General features: G+C 41.2%; 1 protein-coding gene across 1 annotated transcript in view; it reads left to right on the forward strand.

Annotated features, from left to right (window-relative positions):
- LOC115143996 (ras-related protein Rab-26-like) overlaps positions 1–20,842 on the forward strand; it is a 99,179-nt gene extending 78,337 nt beyond the window's left edge. Inside the window, exons 6-9 of the mRNA XM_029684554.2 lie at positions 18,174–18,239; positions 18,562–18,618; positions 19,069–19,145; positions 19,325–20,842. Of these exons, the coding sequence (XP_029540414.2) occupies positions 18,174–18,239; positions 18,562–18,618; positions 19,069–19,145; positions 19,325–19,427 (303 nt within the window). The 3' untranslated portion in view covers positions 19,428–20,842. The remainder of the gene's footprint in view (positions 1–18,173; positions 18,240–18,561; positions 18,619–19,068; positions 19,146–19,324) is intronic.
- Positions 20,843–22,327: the final 1,485 nt, after the last annotated feature.

A 22,327-nucleotide genomic window follows, 5' to 3' on the forward strand; every position in this document is an offset into this window, starting at 1 on the left:
TGTTCTCGTAACGCAAAAGCTGTCCAGTCGTGCTGATGATTATATAATGTTTGTATAAAGCATCTCCCTGATCTTGCAAGAATGTTCCTAGATCAGATTTAAACGGTTCATTAAAGATTCCCGGAATGTTTCATTAGGTTGTGGGAACAGTCTGGTGTGAACATTGTGTGGACATCACAAAAGATATGCTCCCAAAACACAAAAACTGTCCATTTGTGCCGGATGATTTTACAATGTTTCTTTGAGGGTTACAAGAACATTCCCAGAACACATTTGATCTGGTCTTTAACCCTTTGACACGTAGGAGCACACGGTGTGATCATTCTAGAGTGGTCCTTGCAACGTACCCTCAATCCGGTGTGATTAATGTTTAAAACACTTCATTAGAACGTCTTGTTACGATTGACACAATAGTCAGCGTTTGAGCTGGCCGCACTGTTTTTTCACAGAAACATTTTTCACAAACACTTTACACTCTTTACAACTTTGTCCTCAATGTATTCAGTAAGCAGTTTATTTTTGGATGCAATGTTCAGACATTGACAGAAGTCTCATCCAAATTGGAAAATGTAGGCTACATTAGTCCTAGCGCTAACTGAGGAAAGAGTGAGCTAACACAAGCGGACATATTTATCTCTCGGCTCACGGAATCCATAATATGAATTAGCTAATAGCAATTGTTATATACAGTTCATCACATCACAGGTGTGCACACCAGTGATCTAAATAATTGAGTAAAACGCTTTCTAAAAGTGGGTAGAGGTTTTGCCCACTGCCATGTTTGTTTTTCTGCATCAACTAAAGATAAGAGGTGACAAGATGAGTTGGGTCTGTTTGCAGTATGTATGTTGAAGGGGGTGTGTTGTCTACCATCATTCACTTCCTGGGGATTACTTGAAAGATGAGTGAACCCCCCTTTCACCTTGTTTTGTTATAACATATTTGTTCTGACAGACACCCAGAATGCATTGTATGATGTCAACAAACATGGATCCACACATTGCTGGCAATTAGCTTAGCATTAGCTCATCATAATCAGTACAACCAAAAAAATAGTATTTTACGCACATTATGTGTCCATTACAATCTATGCAAGAATCGGAATGTCACTTGAAAACATGAATTAAACACTAAATTATTACCACACAAACCATTAAAAAAAATATATGTTTTACCCCCTTTTTGTGGTATCCAATTGTTAGTAATTAGTATCTTGTCCCATCGCTACAAGTCCCGTACGGGCTCAGGAGAGACGAAGGTCGAAAGCCATGCGTCCTCCGAAACACAACCCAACCAAGCCGCACTGCTTCTTAACACAGCGCGCCTCCAACCTGGAAGCCAGCCGCACCAATGTGTCGGAGGAAACACCGTGCACCTGGCTACCTTGGTTAGTGCGCACTGCGCCCAGTCTGCCACAGGAGTCGCTGGTGCACGTTGAGACAAGGATAGCCCTACCGGCCAAACCCTCCCTAACCCAGATGACGCTAGGCCAATTGTGCGTCGCCACGCAGACCGCCCGGTCGCGGCCGGCTGCAACAGAGCCTGGGCGCAAACCCAGGGTCTCTGGTGGTACAGCTAGGCCTGCGATGCAGTGCCAGGATACTCATGATTTGTCACAGCAGATGGTGTATTTACATTTCTACCATTGTGGCTTGATGTAGTAGGCCTATAACAGCTCTCTCTAGTGGTCCTGACAGGGACAACAGTTGCTGACAACTGTAGCATTGTAGCTAAGCCTAACCCCGATAAAATAATTTATATGTTTAAAGATAATGATTCAATAATTCCACTCTGAAACCATATAATTGTATGAAATGTATTAGAATCACAAAACTATAATCTGATGATGTGTGTAGTTTTAGTCAGAATTAGAACAAGGACCTTTTGTAAGCAGGGTGCAAGTGGGAAACAAATGATAAGAGGAGCTATCGACAGACAAGTTGTCCTACTGTGTTCCTTACAGGACATTCTGTCTCCACCTGTGGAGGGGAGAAACTGTTAGGCTTGCAGAAAATTATGAAACATGTTGCAGATTAGACAATGTATCTGTGTAGTGGAAAAACACTGACTGTCTGAGCAAGGCGTAGTTTAAGATTTGAACTTGTTTGTGTGTGTTATAAAGACTGTTTGCATTCTTGACTTTAGAAAGTTCTCTGAATAAACTGTACTAACCTTTTGCATAAGCTGAGTCTTTGCCTAATTATTATTAAACCCATGGTCTTACAAACCTCGGGGATTGGTCAAAGCTATTGATTGTTAGTTATTATCATTGGGATTGAAAATTCTCGTGATAAATTCACCTAACCTGCTGTATTAGTTATCTGTTAATTATCCTAACGTGCCATGAGTCTTAGTAACAGTGAGGAGCTGTCCCTCATCAATGTGGCCATTGCGAACCGTGAATCTGAGGAACCATTTCACCCCCTAGCCCTGCTGTTGGCTTTGATGCATGCCAGTCTGGAATGCAAAGCCCCTTGCCATCTACATCTGAGGCAGAAAATGAATGGAATACCGGAGCACAGATCCTGTTTGCAATTCCCTTCTTTTGCCACGCTCTTTTCCCAACTCCGCTTCCTAGTTCTGCTGTGATGCCTGCATTTCGTCAACAATGCTACCGCCAACCTAAATGACCCTTTACACAAAACAAGACAATTCTTACCAGCCTGACATCAGCATTCGGTCTGGTCTTTGTGCCATACAAGGACCTATGCATTGACGAGTCCCTGATTTTATGGAAGGGCAGGCTGGCGTTCCATCAACACATTCCCTCCAAAAGGCACAGGTTTGGGGTCAAGTTCTTTGTTATGTGCGACATAAATGACAGGATTTGTCCGGTACATTATAGTCTACACAGGGTCCACCACTGACAACCAACATTATGAGGGGCTTGGGGTGTCCGGGTCCGTGGTGATGACCATGCAGGCTCCTCATTTCAAGAAAGGTCACACTTTGTACAGTGGTTCCTCAATTAAAAGTTTTGAGATTATGCGGCGGGACATTGAAGTAATATTTGGTTTAGCACGTACCCTGCGTGACTGCTTCATTGCTACAGACCACCGCAAGGGGGATTTAGAGCTCTGATATCCTTTTGGGTACAGTGTAAAGTGTTGGTCCCAAGGCACTAATGTGTCTCTACCTGAATGAATACTGTCAATGAATGTGCGATATAAACCAAATAGAAACGGATAATTGTGCATGCATGACTTCGCCATTGAATTTGAATTAACTGAATGATGAGGATGAAGAAGAAGAGGGTGATTGAATTTAGAACAATAGTGTAAGAATTGCTATTCCTCTGTCCACACACAGAAAAAATACACTTATTTTTTTGTTTCTACTTCGTCCGAAGAAGCTGTAACTGGACAGTAGCATATTACTTATTAAAACTGTTGTTACCCCAAGGTTTTTATTCTAAGTGAAACAAAAATGTTCAGTTATATTCCATGATTTTCTTAAAATATGTGTGTTGACTGAATGAATATAAGCAGCAAGTGATGTCTGCTAAATAAACACGCTGATGGCGCAGTCTTTTGGCCTCGACTACTAGGCACAGATAAAATACAACTCAAAGTTTTTCACATATTTCCAAGACCTGAGCTATTTAATTGATTTGTTTTATTTATTAAATTTACGTGTGGAATGTTACTGAATAGATAACAACAATAGAAAGGAGTATCTGGTAGAGCATGGAGTGAAAGTGCGCTGTACTGTAAGTACTAGGGATGAAGCGGTACACATTATGGTATTTAAACATTCGGTACGCCCCCTACGGTTCAATACGCACACGTGAACCGCGGAATTACGGTATGCCTGTCATTTTCCTATAATTTCCAAAACGTTATTATTGCGCTGCAGACTACATGCACCACGTTGTACATCCAGATCCAGAGAACCAAACGCACAGCTTGTGGCCGTTAGGCGGCTCCTGAGGGCTGACAAACTTTACCACACAGCAATGTCTCAAAATGTTACAACCGCAGTGACCGCAACCCACTCCCCCTTAAACAACCAATGAACGATTTGCAATGACATCTCAATAGGAAACCTCCCTAAAGGGGCCCCATGAAGAGGGGAAAATAAAAACAAATATTCTCTCTGCTCCAAAGTGACAAGACAGAGAAGCAAATTTGAAGAGCCACCGAATACGATTATGAGGGTAAGACCGTAAACAAACAAAGTATAGTCTGCAAGCATTGCTTTTCCACAGTCGTCTACTCGAGTGGAAACACTTTTAACATGATGTGTCATTTCGGTAACCATCGCCTGACCGTATCCCTTGCAGGTGGAGCTGGAGCAAGGAGAGAAAACTCGTTAGCGAAAACACAACAATCTCTCGCTGCTGCCTTCCAACAACAATTTGCGACAAGTTCAGCAAAAACATAAAGAAATAACGAAAGCAGTGGGAGTATTCATAGCCAACGATTTGCAGCCCTATTCGGTGGTTACGGACTCGGGATTTCGTCACCTAATGAAAATGTTTTAACCGCCTTACAATGACACCGCCCGCACACATTTCTGCAGCAAAGTAATTACCAAACGGAGAGAAATTGAAAACGAATTGACACAGACACCCTGTCGAGCTCTCTCTACTGATAGTTGGACCTCCAGAGCAACTCAAAGCTACCTCACTGTGACAGTTCACTATGTACTGGATTGGGAGGTGAAGAGCTTCAGGTTGTCAAAGCTAAGAAGCACTTTCAATTTTAATGTTTTTCTCCCCTTGATTTCATACAGTAGAGACAGAAACCAGGCCTAGTCAGTCATGCTGCCATTTTTCTGAATGGAAAGTTTTGTCTATAGGCAAAATAAAGAGTTAATTGTTTAAATATAAAGATACTGAAACCATTACTGCCGTACCATTACTGTGGCCCACAAACCGTGCCACATACCGAACCGTGTGCCTACTGTGCCATTGCATCCCTATTAAGTATGCTACAATGCTGTGGGCCAGGTGGAACTGGTTTAGCAGCCTTTCCCATATAAGGAGTAATTTTGCTCAATTGTGTACATTCTAGGCAACTCCAAGCGCCCGCAGAGATTGTGAAATACAGTATGAACACGAGACTCACATGTTGCGGTTCATTTATTGTTTCATTATTCGTAATGCGATGCTACTGGCGGCAGAGAAGTCAGGCACAGGAGAGTGGAAACTGCTATACAACGGTTGTGTTTAATAACCATAAACCCCCGTCAACAGAACAATACAATAACTGGGTCAAACAAAACCCGGTAAATACAAGCATACCGTGCACAAGTACTACAACAAACAATTACGGACAAGGACATGGGGGGCGGGGAACAGAGGGTTAAATACACAACATGTAATTGATGGAATTGGAACCAGGTGTGATGGAAGACCAGACAAAACCAATGGAAAATGAAAAGTGGATCGGCGATGGCTAGAAGGTCGGCGACTTCGACCACCGAATGCCGCCCGAACAAGGAGAGGGACCAACTAAAGTCGTGACTTTATTCAAGGATCCCTTTGTTATTTTGTTTTCGTTTTATAAATAAAATGCTTGAACGAATGAATGCTATATATTGAACTGACAATTGAAAGAACTCTTGGGAGATTATGGGGCAATTATCAGACCAAATGTGAGGACACAACAGTTTACCTGATACAAGACTAAAGTTAGAAATGTATCAATATCACAGACCTGATTTGCCATAACGGAAAATGCATGAACCCCCTACAAATATGTACATTTATTATAATCCACATAATAATCAAATAAACCATATAATAGGTAATGATTTCTATACAGTACAAGTCAAAAGTTTGGACCCACCTACTCCTTCAAGGGTTTTTCTTTATTTTTACTATTTTCTAGGTTCTAGAATAATAGGGAAGACATCAGAAGTATAATATAACAAATTTGGAATAAAAAAAAGTGTTAAACAAATCTTATCAAAATATATTATATATTTTTGATTCTTCAAAGTAGCCAACCTTTGCCTTGATGACAGCTTTATACACTCTTGGCATTCTCTCAACCAGCTTCACCTGGAATACTTTTCCAAAAGTCTTGAAGGAGTTCCCACATATGCTGAGCCCTTGTTGGCTGCTTTTCCTTCACTCTGCGGTCCAACTCATCCCAACCATGTCAATTGGGTTGAGGTCGGGTGATTGTAGAAGCCAGGTCATCTGATTCCGCATTCCATCACCCTACTTCTTGATCAAATAGCCCTTACACAGCCTGAAGGTGTGTTGGGTCATTGTCCTGTTGAAAAACAAATGATAGTCCCACTAAGCGCAAACCAGATGGGATGGTGTATGGCTGCAGAATGCTGTGGTAGCCATGCTGGTTAAATTTGCCTTGAATTCTAAATAAATAACAGACAGTGTCACCAGCAAAGCACCCCCACACTATCACACCTCCTCCTCCATGCTTCACAGTGGGAACCACACATGTAGAGATCATCCGTTCACCTACTCTGCATCTCACAAAGACACGGCGGTTGTAATCAAAAATCTCAAATTTGGACTCATCAGACCAAAGGACAGATTTCCAGCGGCCTAATATCCAAGAAGGAGTAAAATTGCTTGTGTTTCTTGGCCCAAGCAAGTCTCTTCTTCTTATTGGTGTCCTTTAGTAGTGGTTTCTTTGCAGCAATTCAACCACAATGGGCATGCGATCATGCGATCTCCTCTGAATAGTTGATGTTGAGATGTGTCTGTGACTTTTATTTGGGCTGCAATCTGAGGTGCAGTTAACTCTGCAGCAAAGGTAACTCTGAGTCTTCCTTTACTGGGGCGGTCCTCATCATAGCACTTGATGGTTTTTGCGACTTTTGAAAACTTTTTGAAAACTTTCAAAGTTCTTGAAATGTTCCGGATTGACTGACCTTCATGTCTTAGAGTAATGATGGACTGTCTTTTCTCTTTGCTTATTTGAGCTGTTCTTGCCATAATATGGACTTGGTCTTTTACGAAATAGGGCTATCTTCTGTATACCACCTCTACCTTGTCACAATACAACTGATTGGCTCAAACACATTAAGAAGGAAATAAATTCCACAAATGAACTTTTAAACAGGCATACTTTTTAATACCTGAAATGCATTCCAGGTGACTACCTCATGAAGCTGGTTGAGAGAGTTCCAAGCGTGTGCAAAATCTGTGTTCCCTATGTGTTGTTTCCTAGTCTTAATATCTTCACTATTATTTTACAATGTAGAAAATAAAGAAATTTGTAGGTGTGTCCAAACTTTTGACTGGTACTGTATTTCCAAAAGAAAGAAAGATCTTTATATTTTCGCTAATAAAATAATGATACAAAAGACTCTTTCAAAATGCAGATGGTTATTTCAACTCAACATCTCAGCTACATTTTAGTTGCACTTCCCCCTAGCTCCACGACCACAGGTAAAACCTTGCTCAGATGGTCAATGTATTTGTTGCATTGTTGTATCGTCAGTTTCTCAAGCCAAAACCTCTTGATGGCCTTCACCAGTTAATCTTCATAAATTCAGGGCTTTGTCCGATTGTCCATTCGTAAATTCAGAGTGGATTGCTCTCAGAGTAGGGTTGATCTGAGCGTTCTGACATCACAACGGCAGTCAAGCACCTAAGCTACCTGGCTAACGTTGGTGAGCTTGCTTACTACTTCCAAACACAAATGAGAGAACCTCACTCTGACCATTTTACTCCTTCTAACAGAGCAGGTTAGGCTGTTGTCATGGTATCCAGAGTGTTGGTGACTGTAACTTTGCCACTGGCAACAATTTAACAATGCTTTACTGACAGCGGACACATTCAATGGGTGTTGAGCGTTCATAAATGCATCAGTTATTTTGCGCTCTGGCACACTTAGATAAGAGTGCTCTGAAAAAGGAGTACAGTAGATAGCTAGAGAGAATTAACCAGCTATGCCCATTGAGAATGCACAACGACTATACCACTGAGCTAAGCTAAGAATGACATATAGTTAATATACTGGCAAGGGCGATGTATTTGTAGCCAACTAACGTTAGGTACAGTGCCTTGCGAAAGTATTCGGCCTCCTTGAACTTTGCGACCTTTTGCCACATTTCAGGCTTCAAACATAAAGATATAAAACTGTATTTTTTGGTGAAGAATCAATAACAAGTGGGACACAATCATGAAGTGGAACGACATTTATTGGATATTTCAAACTTTTTTAATAAATCAAAAACTGAAAAATTGGGCGTGCAAAATTATTCAGCCCCTTTACTTTCAGTGCAGCAAACTCTCTCCAGAAGTTCAGTGAGGATCTCTGAATGATCCAATGTTGACCTAAATGACTAATGATGATAAATACAATCCACCTGTGTGTAATCAAGTCTCCGTATAAATGCACCTGCACTGTGATAGTCTCAGAGGTCCGTTAAAAGCGCAGAGAGCATCATGAAGAACAAGGAACACACCAGGCAGGTCCGAGATACTGTTGTGAAGAAGTTTAAAGCCGGATTTGGATACAAAAAGATTTCCCAAGCTTTAAACATCCCAAGGAGCACTGTGCAAGCGATAATATTGAAATGGAAGGAGTATCAGACCACTGCAAATCTACCAACACCTGGCCGTCCCTCTAAACTATTTTTTTTGTGAAGAATCAACAACAAGTGGGACACAATCATGAAGTGGAACGACATTTATTGGATATTTCAAACTTTTTTAACAAATCAAAAACTGAAAAATTGGGTGTGAAATTATTCAGCCCCCTTAAGTTAATACTTTGTAGCACCACCTTTTGCTGCGATTACAGCTGTAAGTCGTTTGGGGTATGTCTCTATCAGTTTTGCACATCGAGAGACTGACATTTTTTCCCATTCCTCCTTGCAAAACAGCTCGAGCTCAGTGAGGTTGGATGGAGAGCATTTGTGAACAGCAGTTTTCAGTTCTTTCCACAGATTCTCGATTGGATTCAGGTCTGGACTTTGACTTGGCCATTCTAACACCTGGATATGTTTATTTTTGAACCATTCCATTGTAGATTTTGCTTTATGTTTTGGATCATTGTCTTGTTGGAAGACAAATCTCCGTCCCAGTCTCAGGTCTTTTGCAGACTCCATCAGGTTTTCTTCCAGAATGGTCCTGTATTTGGCTCCATCCATCTTCCCATCAATTTTAACCATCTTCCCTGTCCCTGCTGAAGAAAAGCAGGCCTAAACCATGATGCTGCCACCACCATGTTTGACAGTGGGGATGGTGTGTTCAGAGTGATGAGCTGTGTTGCTTTTACGCCAAACATAACATTTGCATTGTTGCCAAAAAAGTTCCATTTTGGTTTCATCTGACCAGAGCACCTTCTTCCACATGTTTGGTGTGTCTCCCAGGTGGCTTGTGGCAAACGTTAAACATCACTTTTTATGGATATCTTTAAGAAATGGCTTTCTTCTTGCCATTCTTCGATAAAGGCCAGATTTGTGCAATATACGACTGATTGTTGTCCTATGGACAGAGTCTCCCACCTCAGCTGTAGATCTCTGCAGTTCATTCAGAGTGACCATGGGCCTCTTGGCTGCATCTCTGATCAGTCTTCTCCTTGTATGAGCTGAAAGTTTAGAGGGACTGCCAGGTCTTGGTAGATTTGCAGTGGTCTGATACTCCTTTCATTTCAATATTATCGCTTGCACAGTGCTCCTTGGGATGTTTAAAGCTTGGGAAATCTTTTTGTATCCAAATCCGGCTTTAAACTTCGTCACAGCAGTATCTCGGACCTGCCTGGTGTGTTCCTTGTTCTTCATGATGCTCTCTGCGCTTTTAACGGACCTCTGAGACTATCACAGTGCAGGTGCATTTATACGGAGACTTGATTACACACAGGTGGATTGTATTTATCGTCATTAGTCATTTAGGTCAACATTGGATCATTCAGAGATCCTCACTGAACTTCTGGAGAGAGTTTGCTGCACTGAAAGTAAAGGGGCTGAATAATTTTGCACGCCCAATTTTTCAGTTTTTGATTTGTTAAAAAAGTTTGAAATATCCAATAAATGTCGTTCCACTTCATGATTGTGTCCCACTTGTTGTTGATTCTTCACAACAAATACAGTTTTATATCTTTATGTTTGAAGCCTGAAATGTGGCAAAAGGTTGCAAAGTTCAAGGGGGCCGAATACTTTCGCAAGGCACTGTAGCTAGCTAACATACCGGTACATACTGCTGTAATGATATGCTGTGGTTCATAAGAATAGCGTAGCTAACAAATTGTCAGCTAACGTACCTTATTTGAAAAGACATTACTTTATTACATTGCTCAATATTTTCTCAATATTTGTCATAATTAGTTACAGCAATGAAATTGTATGCGCTCTCATCGGACTTCGGCTGCGTATTTTCCGCCATTTTCTGGAAATCTAAAAATGTTGTGGAGACACGCCCATTTTTGGAAGATTTGTATTATGGGCCCTACAAGCACGGAAATAGTGTGCACTGCTTGTATACTTCGTATTTTGGCGAATTTAGTATGACATCTTTTGGCATACTTTCAAAGTTCTTGAAATATTCCGGATTGACTAACCTTCATGTCTTAAATGAGTGGTTATTTGAGTTGTTCTTGCCACAATATGGACTTGGTCTATTACCAAATAGGGCTGTATACCACCCCATACCCCTCTTCTGTATACCACTCTACCTTGTCACAACACAACGGATTGGCTCAAACGCATTAATAAGGAAATAAATTCCACAAATGAACTTTTAACATGGCACACCTGTTAAATGAAATGTATTCCAGTTGACTTCCTCATGAAGCTGATTGAGAGAATACCAAGAGTGTGCAAAGCTGTCATCAAGGCAAAGGGTGGCTACTTTGAAGAATCGCAATATATAAAATATGTTCTGATTTGTTTAACACTTTTTGGTTGCTACATGATTCCATATTTGTTAATTCGTAGTTTTGATGTCTTCACTATTATTCTACAATGTAGAAAATAGTAAATATAAAGAAACACCCTGGAATGAGTAGGTGTGTCCAAACTTGACTGGTACTGTATATAAAGTGCATCCAGAAAGTATTCAGACCCCTTGACTTTCCACATTTATTTATTTTAATTTCTTTCCTTCTTAATGCGTTTGAGCCAATCAGTTGTGTTGTGACAAGGTGTGTGTATGTGTGCGTGTGTGTGGGGGGGGGGGGGGGGGGGGATAGCCTTATGTGGTAAAAGACCAGAACAGCTCAAATAAGCAAAGAGAAATGACAGTCCATCATTACTTTAAGCCGTGAAGGTCAGTCAATATGGAAAATGTCAAGAACTTTGAAAGCTTCTTCAAGTGCAGTTGCAAAAACCATGAAGCGCTATGATGAAACTGGCTCTCATGAGGACCGCCACAGGAATGGAACACCCGGAGTTACCTCTGCTGCAGAGGATAAGTTCATTAGATTTACCAGCCTCAGAAATTGCAGGCCAAATAAATGCTTCACAAAGTTCAAGAAACAGAAACATCTCAACTGTTCAGAGGAGACTGCATGAATCAGACCTTCATAGTCGAATTGCTGCAAAGAAACCACTACTAAAGGATACTGAAAATAGTAGAAATAAAGTAAAACCCTTGAATGAGTATATATTCTAAAACTTGTGACCAGTAGTGTATATATTTCTTATATATCTCAGACACAATCTTCCTTTAGATTAAATTGTTATATCTGTTTTTCCATGTATAAATCTGTTATTTATGGATTTCTATGGGCTAATAGAAGGCCAAATTCAATGTTTCATCAAATAATAATTAGAATATTTTTTTTATAAAAAAGGGTTCCTAAAATTCTAAATCAAATAGGTAAATAATCCTTGTTGTGACCATCTTAAAACAATTCTGTATATTAGCTTAGTATGAAAAGAATTACAAAATTGATATCAAAAACATTATTTAACCTGTTGCTTCTACCCGGGACGCTTGCGTCCCAACTAGAGCTCTGGAAATGCAAATGCGCTACGCTAAATGCTAATAGTATTAGTTAAAACTCAAAAGTTCATTAAAATACACATGCAGGGTATCGAATTAAAGCTACACTCGTTGTGAATCCAGGCAACAAGTCAGATTTTTAAAATGCTTTTCGGCGAAAGCATGAGAAGCTATTATCTGATAGCATGCAACACCCCAAAAGACCCACAGGGGACGTAAACAAAATAATTAGCATTTCGGCATTACACAAACCGCACAATAAAATAGAAAACATTCATTACCTTTCACCATCTTCTTTGTTGGCACTCCTAGATGTCCCATAAACACTATTTGGGTCTTTATTTCGATTAAATCGGTCCATATAAAGCCTAGATATCGTTATATGTAGACTGTGTGATAAACGAAAAAAACATTGTTTCAAAACGTAACGTCATTTTTTAAAATTCAAAAAGTCGACGATAAACTTTCACAAAACACTTCGAAATACGTTTGTAATGCAACTTTAGGTATTAGTAAACGTTAATAAGCGATAAAATTCATCAGGAGGCGATGTAAAGATCATTAGCTGTCCGTCTGGAAAAATGTCCGGCTAGAAACTCAACGAAAATATCCGGTCCTAGACCGGATTAGATACGGTGTCCTGTATGTGTTTGACCAAGAAAAAACTCGAAGGGAAATGACAAGACTCTAGACACCGTGTGGAAGCTGTAGGTACTGCAACCTCAGTCAATTAATTGTGGTTCACGTTTATCAATGGGTTCAAGTAGCGCATGGATATATTTTCCCCATTTTCAGTGATCAGTTTTTCCTGTGCTTTTCGATGTAAATGCCGTTCTGGTAAAGCCACAGCAGTGATTTAACCAGTTTTTTAAACGTCTGAGTGTTTTCTATCCACACAGACTAAGCAAATGCATATACTATATTCCTGGCATGAGTAGCAGGGCGCTGAAATGTTGCGCGATTTTTAACAGAATGTTCAAAAAAGTAGAGGGTCGACTGAAGAGGTTAAATCTTTTTAGGATTTTAATGTCTTAATGTTCGATAAAACCCTAACAATAACTTAATAGGAATCTTAGCTAATGTTCTGGGAATGTTCCTGGTTTGCTCGGTGGCCACAAACCAGTCCTATGCCTTGGCACAGAAGGCAATGGGCCCTGGCTAAACATTAGTTAACTGTAGTTTAAATAACCATGGCTTGGTAGGCTTTTGCATGAGACAAAACATTTCAGAAATATTTGTCTCTGGATCTGGTGCCTTAGGCCAGTTTGAAAAGAGGAAATAGAAACTTGTAGAGGAGAGTAACTCAAGCTTGGAGGATAGTGCTGTGTGTGTGTGTCTGTGTGGGTGTTTGTGTGTGTGTCTGTGTGGGTGTTTGTGTGTATTTCTTTCTTACCATATGTGACCCGATTCTGGAAACTAGGCGTATGTCGCAAGTCACAAATATTTTTTCATCAAAATGCGTTTTTTGGCAGAAATGCCTTCTCGAACATGTGAACTGTCATGTGCCTTAATAACAAACTTGTATGCCATCTGTAAATATGAATAAAAATGTTAAATTACGAGCCTTAAGCCACAGAAAAAGTCAAGCAACCTTCCCACTAGCCATGATTGACTGAAATAATGAGTGGGCTGGACATGCCGAGAGAGGAGTTCGGATTGGTCTGCCATATAGAAGGCTTCTGTCTATTTGAGCTCATCAGTCTGTGTTGGTAATCCTGTCAAATGCAGCTTTAAAAAATGTTTATTGTGTAGTGGAGCTGCATAAGTGTTGCTCTCCACTTTCTGGAAGATCAAGTTAACGCTAAAGAGATGAAGAAAACACCTGTCTCCGGATTACATCTTCAAACTAAGGGCAACTGTGGTATGGCATTCCTGACAGGGCATCATGCATGATTTTATCATCATTTATCATGCACGTTTTTAATTTTGACAAAAAGTGGTTTCAATTCAAGCTAAAGTGTACTGTTAGCTAGCTAGCTAACATTAGCTGGCTGGCTCCCTAGCTGACGTTATTATTTGTTTCCCAGTGCCATTTGCTTTTCTAGTTAAAGACTAATTTTAGCTAGCTAACATTGAACCTGGTTGGTTACTTCCTAGCACTATGGCACTGTTGGCACTTAGGTTCATTGTTATTTAACTAGCTAACGTTAGCTGGCTGGCTCGTTAGCTAACGTTACGTGACGTGTGTACAATGCCCGTTGAATATGTCTGTTGTCAGTTAACGTCTGCAAAAAAACGTAATGAAATTGTTGCCAGCAAAGCTGGTTAGGTCGTTTTCATGTTGTCTAGATTTGAACAAATCATCGGCCAGAGCGTCAAGTGTGCTCTCCGAGAGCGAAACGAGATGGGTGGGGCTAAAGCTTAAGAGGGTGTGAACGATGCTGAATGGGTGTAGACAAAGAAGAGCTCTTCACTAGATACCGAAACATTCAAAGGCCATTTTCTCAAATGTGAGTTCACGAGTTGATCAACTTTCAAAGCAGAATTACTTTCCCATTGTTCCTCAAATGCAGTGTATGATATACCATTTTGTAGCTCTGAGTCTCTTTTATCCAATGTAAAAAACACAATTTCAAATTTTGCTACAAAATTAAGACCAAATCCAGGTGGTGAGTCACGTATGTATAGCATGTGTTAGAGGTACTGTGTGGCCTAATCCCTCTACTCACCTGCCTACAGCACATATTCCAGCACCTGGTACATTCTCTCTCTAAAGCATCTTTGATATATTATTCTGGTTTGTCTGACACATCAGCATTTTTCTTCCTGGGGGAAGAAGCCTAGATTAAATTTTATTTTGCTTTTGGCAAATACGTTTTTTTTTTGTATCAGACTTGTACAGTACTCATACAAAAAAACAAAAAACATTTGCATTTGAATTGTGTCTATGCTTATTCATACTTCTCTCCCATTATACTCTGCTCTCCCCAGAACTATGCTCTGCTCTCCCCAGCTTTGAGCCTCTGCGTTCAGCTGGGGTTTTTGGAGAATCACCTCCATTCAGTTGATACAATGGGCCTGATTGCAGCTGCAGTCGCAGCCGTGTTCACCGGGTCCACTGGGCTGATGGAGAACCGGTCCTGACCGGAGAGAAAGAGAGAGAGAGGGGGAGAGATAGTTCACCCCTACAGTACTCAACTTCACTGTGCTTTTTGGCTGATTGTCAAGATAATGTGCCTATTCTGTATTTTTCTCTTTGTCGCTTTAGTAACCCTCTCTCTCTCTTTCTCTCTCTCTCGATTGTGCTCTCTATTACTGACACACCCAAGCACACTCACACACAGTTGTTGCCCAGAACTATAGAACTATCTTTCGAGATCATATTGAGATCACATTGATTCCTGGCGCCTTGCAGATTTCACCAGCATATCACTGCATATGTTATTTTTAATGCACTGTGCAAGGATATCAGTGCAACCAACCAAGAGCCCTCGTTTTCAGTGGACTAATCTCGGTTAACTCAGAACTAAAGTCGTGCGTAGTTGGTCAGCTGCTCGATTATGTTCTGGGTCCATACGTGTTAAGAGAAGGGATCAAGAGATGCTAGAACAAAGAGTGAAACCGGAACGAGGAGCTCCACCCTCTGTCTTTGCAAGTTACTGGCCGAATTTCCCCTCCCCTTCAGAAATTCGAAAGATGCTAACACCTGCAAAATCATAGTTTGTCCAAATAACCAGTGATGAAAAAACCCAAACACCGGAACTACTGTTGCTCGTTATCTCACCTTCCTTCCTGACAGATTTTACTGTACCAGTTCTGTTTTCAAAGATCTGTTTACGAGAGTTTATCACTCTTCAGTCCATACCCCCATTGATTGAGCATTGAGGAGCTTTTAGTGCTTTCCAGTTGATTTACTACCCATAACATATTCATGCACTATACATAAAGCGTACAGTATATCAATTGGATATGTGATGTCCCCCATCCCCCCTTTAAACTTCTGACATTATTCCAGTCACCTTCCTCTCATTGAAATTCAGATCACAGTTTGGAGCTCTTGTGTTTTGTGTTTTGTGACATCTTCAGGGAGATGAGCTTTTGAGTTTGCAAGAGCATCCTAGTATGTCTGCAGAAATGTTGCAGTTGCACACACACAGAGTCTATCTATCCAAATGTCCGAGTTATCATCAATGAAAGTACACACACACATACGTTCCATCACTCTTTAGCGATAAGTTAACTGCAGAAACGTAAGGCTTGTCAGGTAGGACTCCTTTCTCATACAGCATATAGTATACACACAGTGCAACAATAGCAACTAACCGGGATAATTTAGCGAAATGATGTATTTAAGATATTTGTTTCCTTACCTTGAAATCGTTCTATGGACAGGGAGAAACTGCCACTTTAAACTTTGCTTTAGATAAACTGGACACTAAATAAATCATATGGATATATCTAATGTCGGGGAACTATCCCTTTAAGCTTTGGTGTGCCAGTTGTAATTGAAATTCGGCAGTCCTACTTTAACAGTATCCAGGTTATGGTTGGATGGCTGTTTTCAGGGCAGTACTGTATCAGAAGTGGGCATAATTGAAGAGGGCTTTGGGCGGTAATATATATGCAGCTTGTTTAATATCATTTACAGAACAAATCGAGAACCCAGGTGTTTAGAATAAGGAATTCAACTGTAACAGGGATAAGCATTTTCATATACAGTATGTGGGCGCGTGTATACGTGCGTGCTTGTTATAACATTTCTGCGTGCACATGTCTGGCTCCAGCTGAGAGAGAGGAGGAGCTGGCCTTCTCCAGCCATTCTTGGTCTCCTTATCACAGTGATAGGACAGTGACTATCAAGGAGCAAGATGAAAGTCAAACAGACTTTGAAATCCATTTTTTGTTTGATTTTATTTGTTACTTTCTGTTAATTAAAGCTGCACGCGCACATGGACACGGCCACACACACACACACACTTAGCTGACATACTACGATAGCTTTGGGCACAATCTCTAAACACACACAGTTTAGCAACCCTCCCTCCCTGCACTGAGCACTCTGCCGCAGCTCTACAGTCAGGCCTAATGGACAGGAATTACCATACTGACAATATGTCTCATTATTTTGTGGGTTAATGGAAAACACTAATGTAGGCCAGAACTCTGTCATTAAATAAGCAGAGACAGAGAGAAACTGCTATCATTAGCAGGAGTTTACACATGGAGCTCTGCTCTAACAGCCAGGGAAGGACACAGCACAGCAGGACAAATGGCTAGTTCATGTGTTCACTCTTTTCTCTCCTCTTCTTTTCTCTTCTGTTGTCATCTTATCTCCTCTCCCGTTCCTGTACACTCCCTTTCCTCTCCTCTCCCTCTCCTAACTCTCATTAGGTTTCTATTCAGCCTCCTGCCATCAAAGCCAATTATAGGAACAATGTGCCAGTACGTGTCCCATGAGCTTCTGCTTTCAGGTGTACCTGAGACTCCCAATCAGATTGTAGGAAGACCAGGAGCGTTTAGTCCTGAGGAACAAGAGATGAGTGGAGCTGCTTAGAGGAGAGAGACAGAGTAGGAGAGAGCAAGAGTAAATAGAGAGAGAGAGAGAGAGCGCAAGAGGGAGTAAATAGATATAGAGAGAAATAAATAAAGAGAGAGGAGATGGAGTGGACCATCCTAATGCACAGATAATGAAATGATGGAGAGGGAGGGGTGTGAACAGAGGGACTCATAGAAAGAGTAATGACAGTGTGTTTGGCTGGTTCCTTCATGAAATCTATCATGGTTCCCCAGAGACACTAACCTCTATTGAACCAGAAGAGCTAACAGGGAGGCCAGGGACCACTAACCTGTAATTAAAATAAGACAGATTGCGGGAGAGAACAAAGGAAGATGGAAGTAGTGCACTACTCAAACTGAGAACAGGGGTGACAACAAAGTGTTCTTTGTTTTGGGGTTCTGTGGATGTTGCATTGAAGCTCAGGACTGTTTGTCTGCTCATTAAAACTCTCTTTTTTCTGTTTCTTTGTGTTATTGATTCCCCTGAGATTCCAGGTGATGAACACCATCTAACAATACAGTATGTTTCATTAGCATTGTGAGGAATGGGTTGTACTCCACGCTCTTCTATCATTTCCGTCTTCCAACTTCTTGTACTTCCTTGACTGATCGTTGTTCATCTTCCTTTTCAACGTATTATCTTGCATGGTTCCTTAGATTCTCTTGCACCAGGTTCACTTTCCCATTCTCAGGTCCTAACCTTTTTATTTGTATCCCTTTCTCCTTCCTCCCTCCCTCCCTCTCCCGCTTGCTCTCTCTCTCTCTTTCTTGCTCTCTCTCTCCATCTCTCTTTCCCTCTCTCCAGGCATGGCTGACAGAGATCCATGAGTATGCTCAGCAGGACGTGGTGCTAATGCTGCTGGGCAACAAGGTCAGTCCTCCCACTGGAAATACAGAATTATGGATGGATAATCATTGCATTACTATGAATTTAGAGAAAGAAAGAGGTAGATAGGGAAGGATGGATGGATGATGAGTGCATTACTATGAATTGAGAGAAAGAAAGAGGTAGATAGAGAAGGATGGATGGATAATGAGTGCATTATGAATTGAGAGAAAGAAAGAGGCAGATATATTTGTGTCACTGCATGCAGAAATTTAAAGAGAGGACTCTCCTAGTGTAAGTAGAGGATGAAAGAGAGAATAGATGAAAGAAGATAATGTTTTCAGGAGCCTTTTGTGATCTCTTAAAGGCTGATGTGGCACACGAGAGAGTGGTGAAGAGAGAGGAGGGAGAGAAACTGGCCAAGGTGAGCTGTTATTTAACAAATAAATACACAAACTCAAAATCACACACATAGTGTTGACCCTTTTGATGTCCAGGTTTCCATCTATTTTAGTCCGCACAGACACATGAATCCCCACTAAAACAGTCCGGGTGTGTCTTGATCTCTCTCATTAGGTATTCATAGGAGCACCTTCTGCCATTATTGCTTGGAGTCTCTGAAGTGAGTTCGCTAACTCAATTTTCAACATCAGTCCGCTCTGATGAGTTCCCAGGCTTGAAACAGTAAATGACTGGTACATGGTTGTAAGGGAGATGGACGTCCGATGCCCTTGTTGTTGTCAGGCGGTGTAATAATAACGATATACAAAATTCCCGACAAAACTCCTATATTTCTCTCACACACACACACACACACACACACCAGGTACCTTGTACACTAAAACTTAGAGGACTCTCGCTCTTCACTGTGCAGGTGTTTGGGGTGCCCTTCATGGAAACCAGTGCTAAGTCTGGCCTGAATGTGGAGCTGGCATTCACTGCTGTGGCCAAGTGAGTAGGATGTTTACCAGTGCTGCGTTCCTTAGAGATGACATGTCAATCATTGCCTTTCTTGTTTTGTCATGCATGCGATTAGGAAGTAAATTCACAAAATCAAGATAGCCTACGCAGTAAATATGCTATGTGAGATTTAATCTTTCGATGTCTCCGGCCTCTTGTCTTTCTCTCAGAGAGCTGAAGCACAGGTCGACAAAGGAGCCTGACGATCCAAAGTTTCAGCTTCAGGATTATGTCAACAAGGAGATGAAAAGCGCTGGCTGCTGCCACTCATAAACCTGTCTTCTGTGTGTGTGTGTGTGGGTGGTGGGTGGGGGGGTGATCTGGTGTGTGTGTGTCTACCAGTATGTCTTCTGACTTGTGTTTCTGTGTCATTTTCCTCATGCATGTTGGTGCAAGTGCACTGTATTTATGAATATGTGGGTGGGCGTGTATGTATTTGTATGAGTGAATTCATTTTGCATTGTCTTCTGCCCCCTACTGTATGATAAAAGGGTGACACAAGTTCAGTGCATAGATAGTGCAAGAATCACAGTCTGTCAGTCAATCATTTTTGTGAAACTCCTTCAGTAAAGAGCACTAAGCAAAGTAGACATCAAACATCAACTTATCAAAGTACACCCACTATATTAAGGTTATCGGCAGAGTACCTCTGCATCATCTTCCACCTCCTCAGATTATTTCTCTTCCTGGTGATATTTTGTGTTCTCATCAGGGCCTAGGACACAATGTCGCTTATGCCTGGAGCCGGCCCTGTTATTCATCCAAGTCATCCCCCACCCAACTGCAGCTCTCTCCTCACCCACCTCTTCTTGCATCGGTGAATGTATCCAAAATCCATTTGTAGCCTTCACTCTCTTCTCGTTGTCATTCCTCGTTTGGGATTCATCATTCATCATCCACTTGAGTCATTTTGTGCAATGTTACTAAGAATGTATGGGGTGTATATATTTGAAATGAAATGTATAATCTGGAGCTTTATAGTTTGCATTACTTGTAAATGGTTGTCTTGTTGACGCCGAATTGAAAATGGAGTCAAGTGATGTAGAAAATCCGGAGATAGTAAAGTAGCAGAAATAGAAACTGTGGGCTGCTTATGCAACTGAAATGTGCATTGAAGCACTATAATATCAATATGGACGGCCGTAACACTTTACGAATGGGTTTTGTTCAAATGTTTGAATGTTGTTGTATGTGTTTCTGTTGTACAGGTTGTCTAACATGTTATATTGATATTCTAGAGGCAAAACCTCTGTCCTGTATTTTAATACAGTATTGTTCAGTATACCTACTTTATTTCAGAAATGCCATGATTTATCACTGTCTTTCTTGTCGGGACCGTTGTATTTTGAGAAGTTTCACTCTGCAAATCTGACCTTTGTATCAATTTACAGCACTTTTTAGTTCACTAGATTCATAATTCTGGGTGTATAAATAGAAATGTATGTATTTGCCTAACGTAAATGATATCGAGTTTCATACTGGTTTTTGTTCATATTTAACTGAAATACTATAATGCTTGACGAAAGAATATTGACGCAATATTGAATTAGGATGTACGGATTTGACAGCAAATCATTAAATGTTTTGATTATAGATAAGAGTGTAAACCTACTGTACTTCTGTAGTCCACTCAGATACAGTAAGTCATATTTTTTATGTAACTTCAATATTCACAATAAAGTTTAAGATGCACAGTAGTGAATGATATGTTCTTGATTTTCTCAGACTCTAGATTAGAGTCCAATAGAAGCATGACTCCACAGCCTCACCATATGGTCACGTCAGGTCAGTGCAAGTCAGTGTATGGCAGTTTTGCCCTTATCAAGCAAGAGTTAAAGATGCACAACAAAATGATTGACAAGGGGTATACTATATGGTACACAATCAATTTGTGGGGGTACAGGTTAGTTGAGGTAATTTAGGTAATATGTGAAGTGACTATGCCCCTATGGGGCGGCAGGGTAGCCTAGTGGTTAGAGCGTTGGACTAGTAACTGAAAGGTTGCAAGTTCAAATCCCTGGGCTCCCAAGGTACAAATCTGTCATTCTGCCCCTGAACAGGCAGTTAAACCCACTGTTCCTAGGCCGTCATTAAAAATAAGAATTTGTTCTAAACTGACTTGCCTAGTTAAATAAAGGTTAAAAATAAATAGATCATGAATAATAAACAGCAAGTAGCAGCAGTGTAAAACAAGGGGGTGAGGTCAATGCCAATATTCCAGATAGTTGTTCCGCAGTCTTATGGCTTGGGGGTAGAAGCTGTTCAGTAGTCTTATGGCTTGGGGGTAGAAGCTGTTCAGTAGTCTTATGGCTTGGGGGTAGAAGCTGTTCAGCAGTCTTGTGGCTTGGGGGTAGAAGCTGTTCAGCAGTCTTATGGCTTGGGGGTAGAAGCTGTTCAGCAGTCTTATGGCTTGGGGGTAGAAGCTGTTCAGTAGTCTTATGGCTTGGGGGTAGAAGCTGTTCAGCAGTCTTATGGATTGGGGGTAGAAGCTGTTCAGTAGTCTTATGGCTTGGGGGTAGAAGCTGTTCAGCAGTCTTATGGCTTGGGGGTAGAAGCTGTTCAGTAGTCTTATGGCTTGGGGGTAGAAGCTGTTCAGTAGTCTTATGGCTTGGGGGTAGAAGCTGTTCAGCAGTCTTATGGCTTGGGGGTAGAAGCTGTTAAGAAGCATTTTGGACCTAGACTTGGCGCTCCGGTACTGCTTGCCGTGCGGTAGCAGAGAGAACAGTCTATGACTAGGGTGGCTGGAGTCTTTGGCAATTGTTAGGGCCTTCCTCTGACAGCGCCTGGTACAGAGGTCCTGGATGGCAGGAAGCTTGGCCCCAGTGATGTACTGGCCTGTACACAATACCCTCTGTAGCAGTTGCCATACCAGGTGGTGATGCAACCAGTCATGATGCTCTCGATGGTGCAGATGTAGCACTTTGAGGATCTGAGGGCCCATGCCAAATCTTTTCAGTCTCCAGAGGGGGAATAGGCATTGTCGTGCCCTCTTTACGACTGTCTTGGTGTGTTAAGACCATGATAGTTTGTTGGTGATGTGGACACCAAGGAACTTGAAGCTCTCAACCTGCTCCACTACAACCCCGTCGATGAGAATTGGGGCGTGCTCGGCCCTCCTTTTCCTGTAGTCCACGATCATCTCCTTTGTCTTGATCATGTTGAGGGAGAGGTTG

Source organism: Oncorhynchus nerka, linkage group LG16 (genome assembly GCF_034236695.1).
Source record: "Oncorhynchus nerka isolate Pitt River linkage group LG16, Oner_Uvic_2.0, whole genome shotgun sequence".
Taxonomy (NCBI): domain Eukaryota; kingdom Metazoa; phylum Chordata; class Actinopteri; order Salmoniformes; family Salmonidae; genus Oncorhynchus; species Oncorhynchus nerka.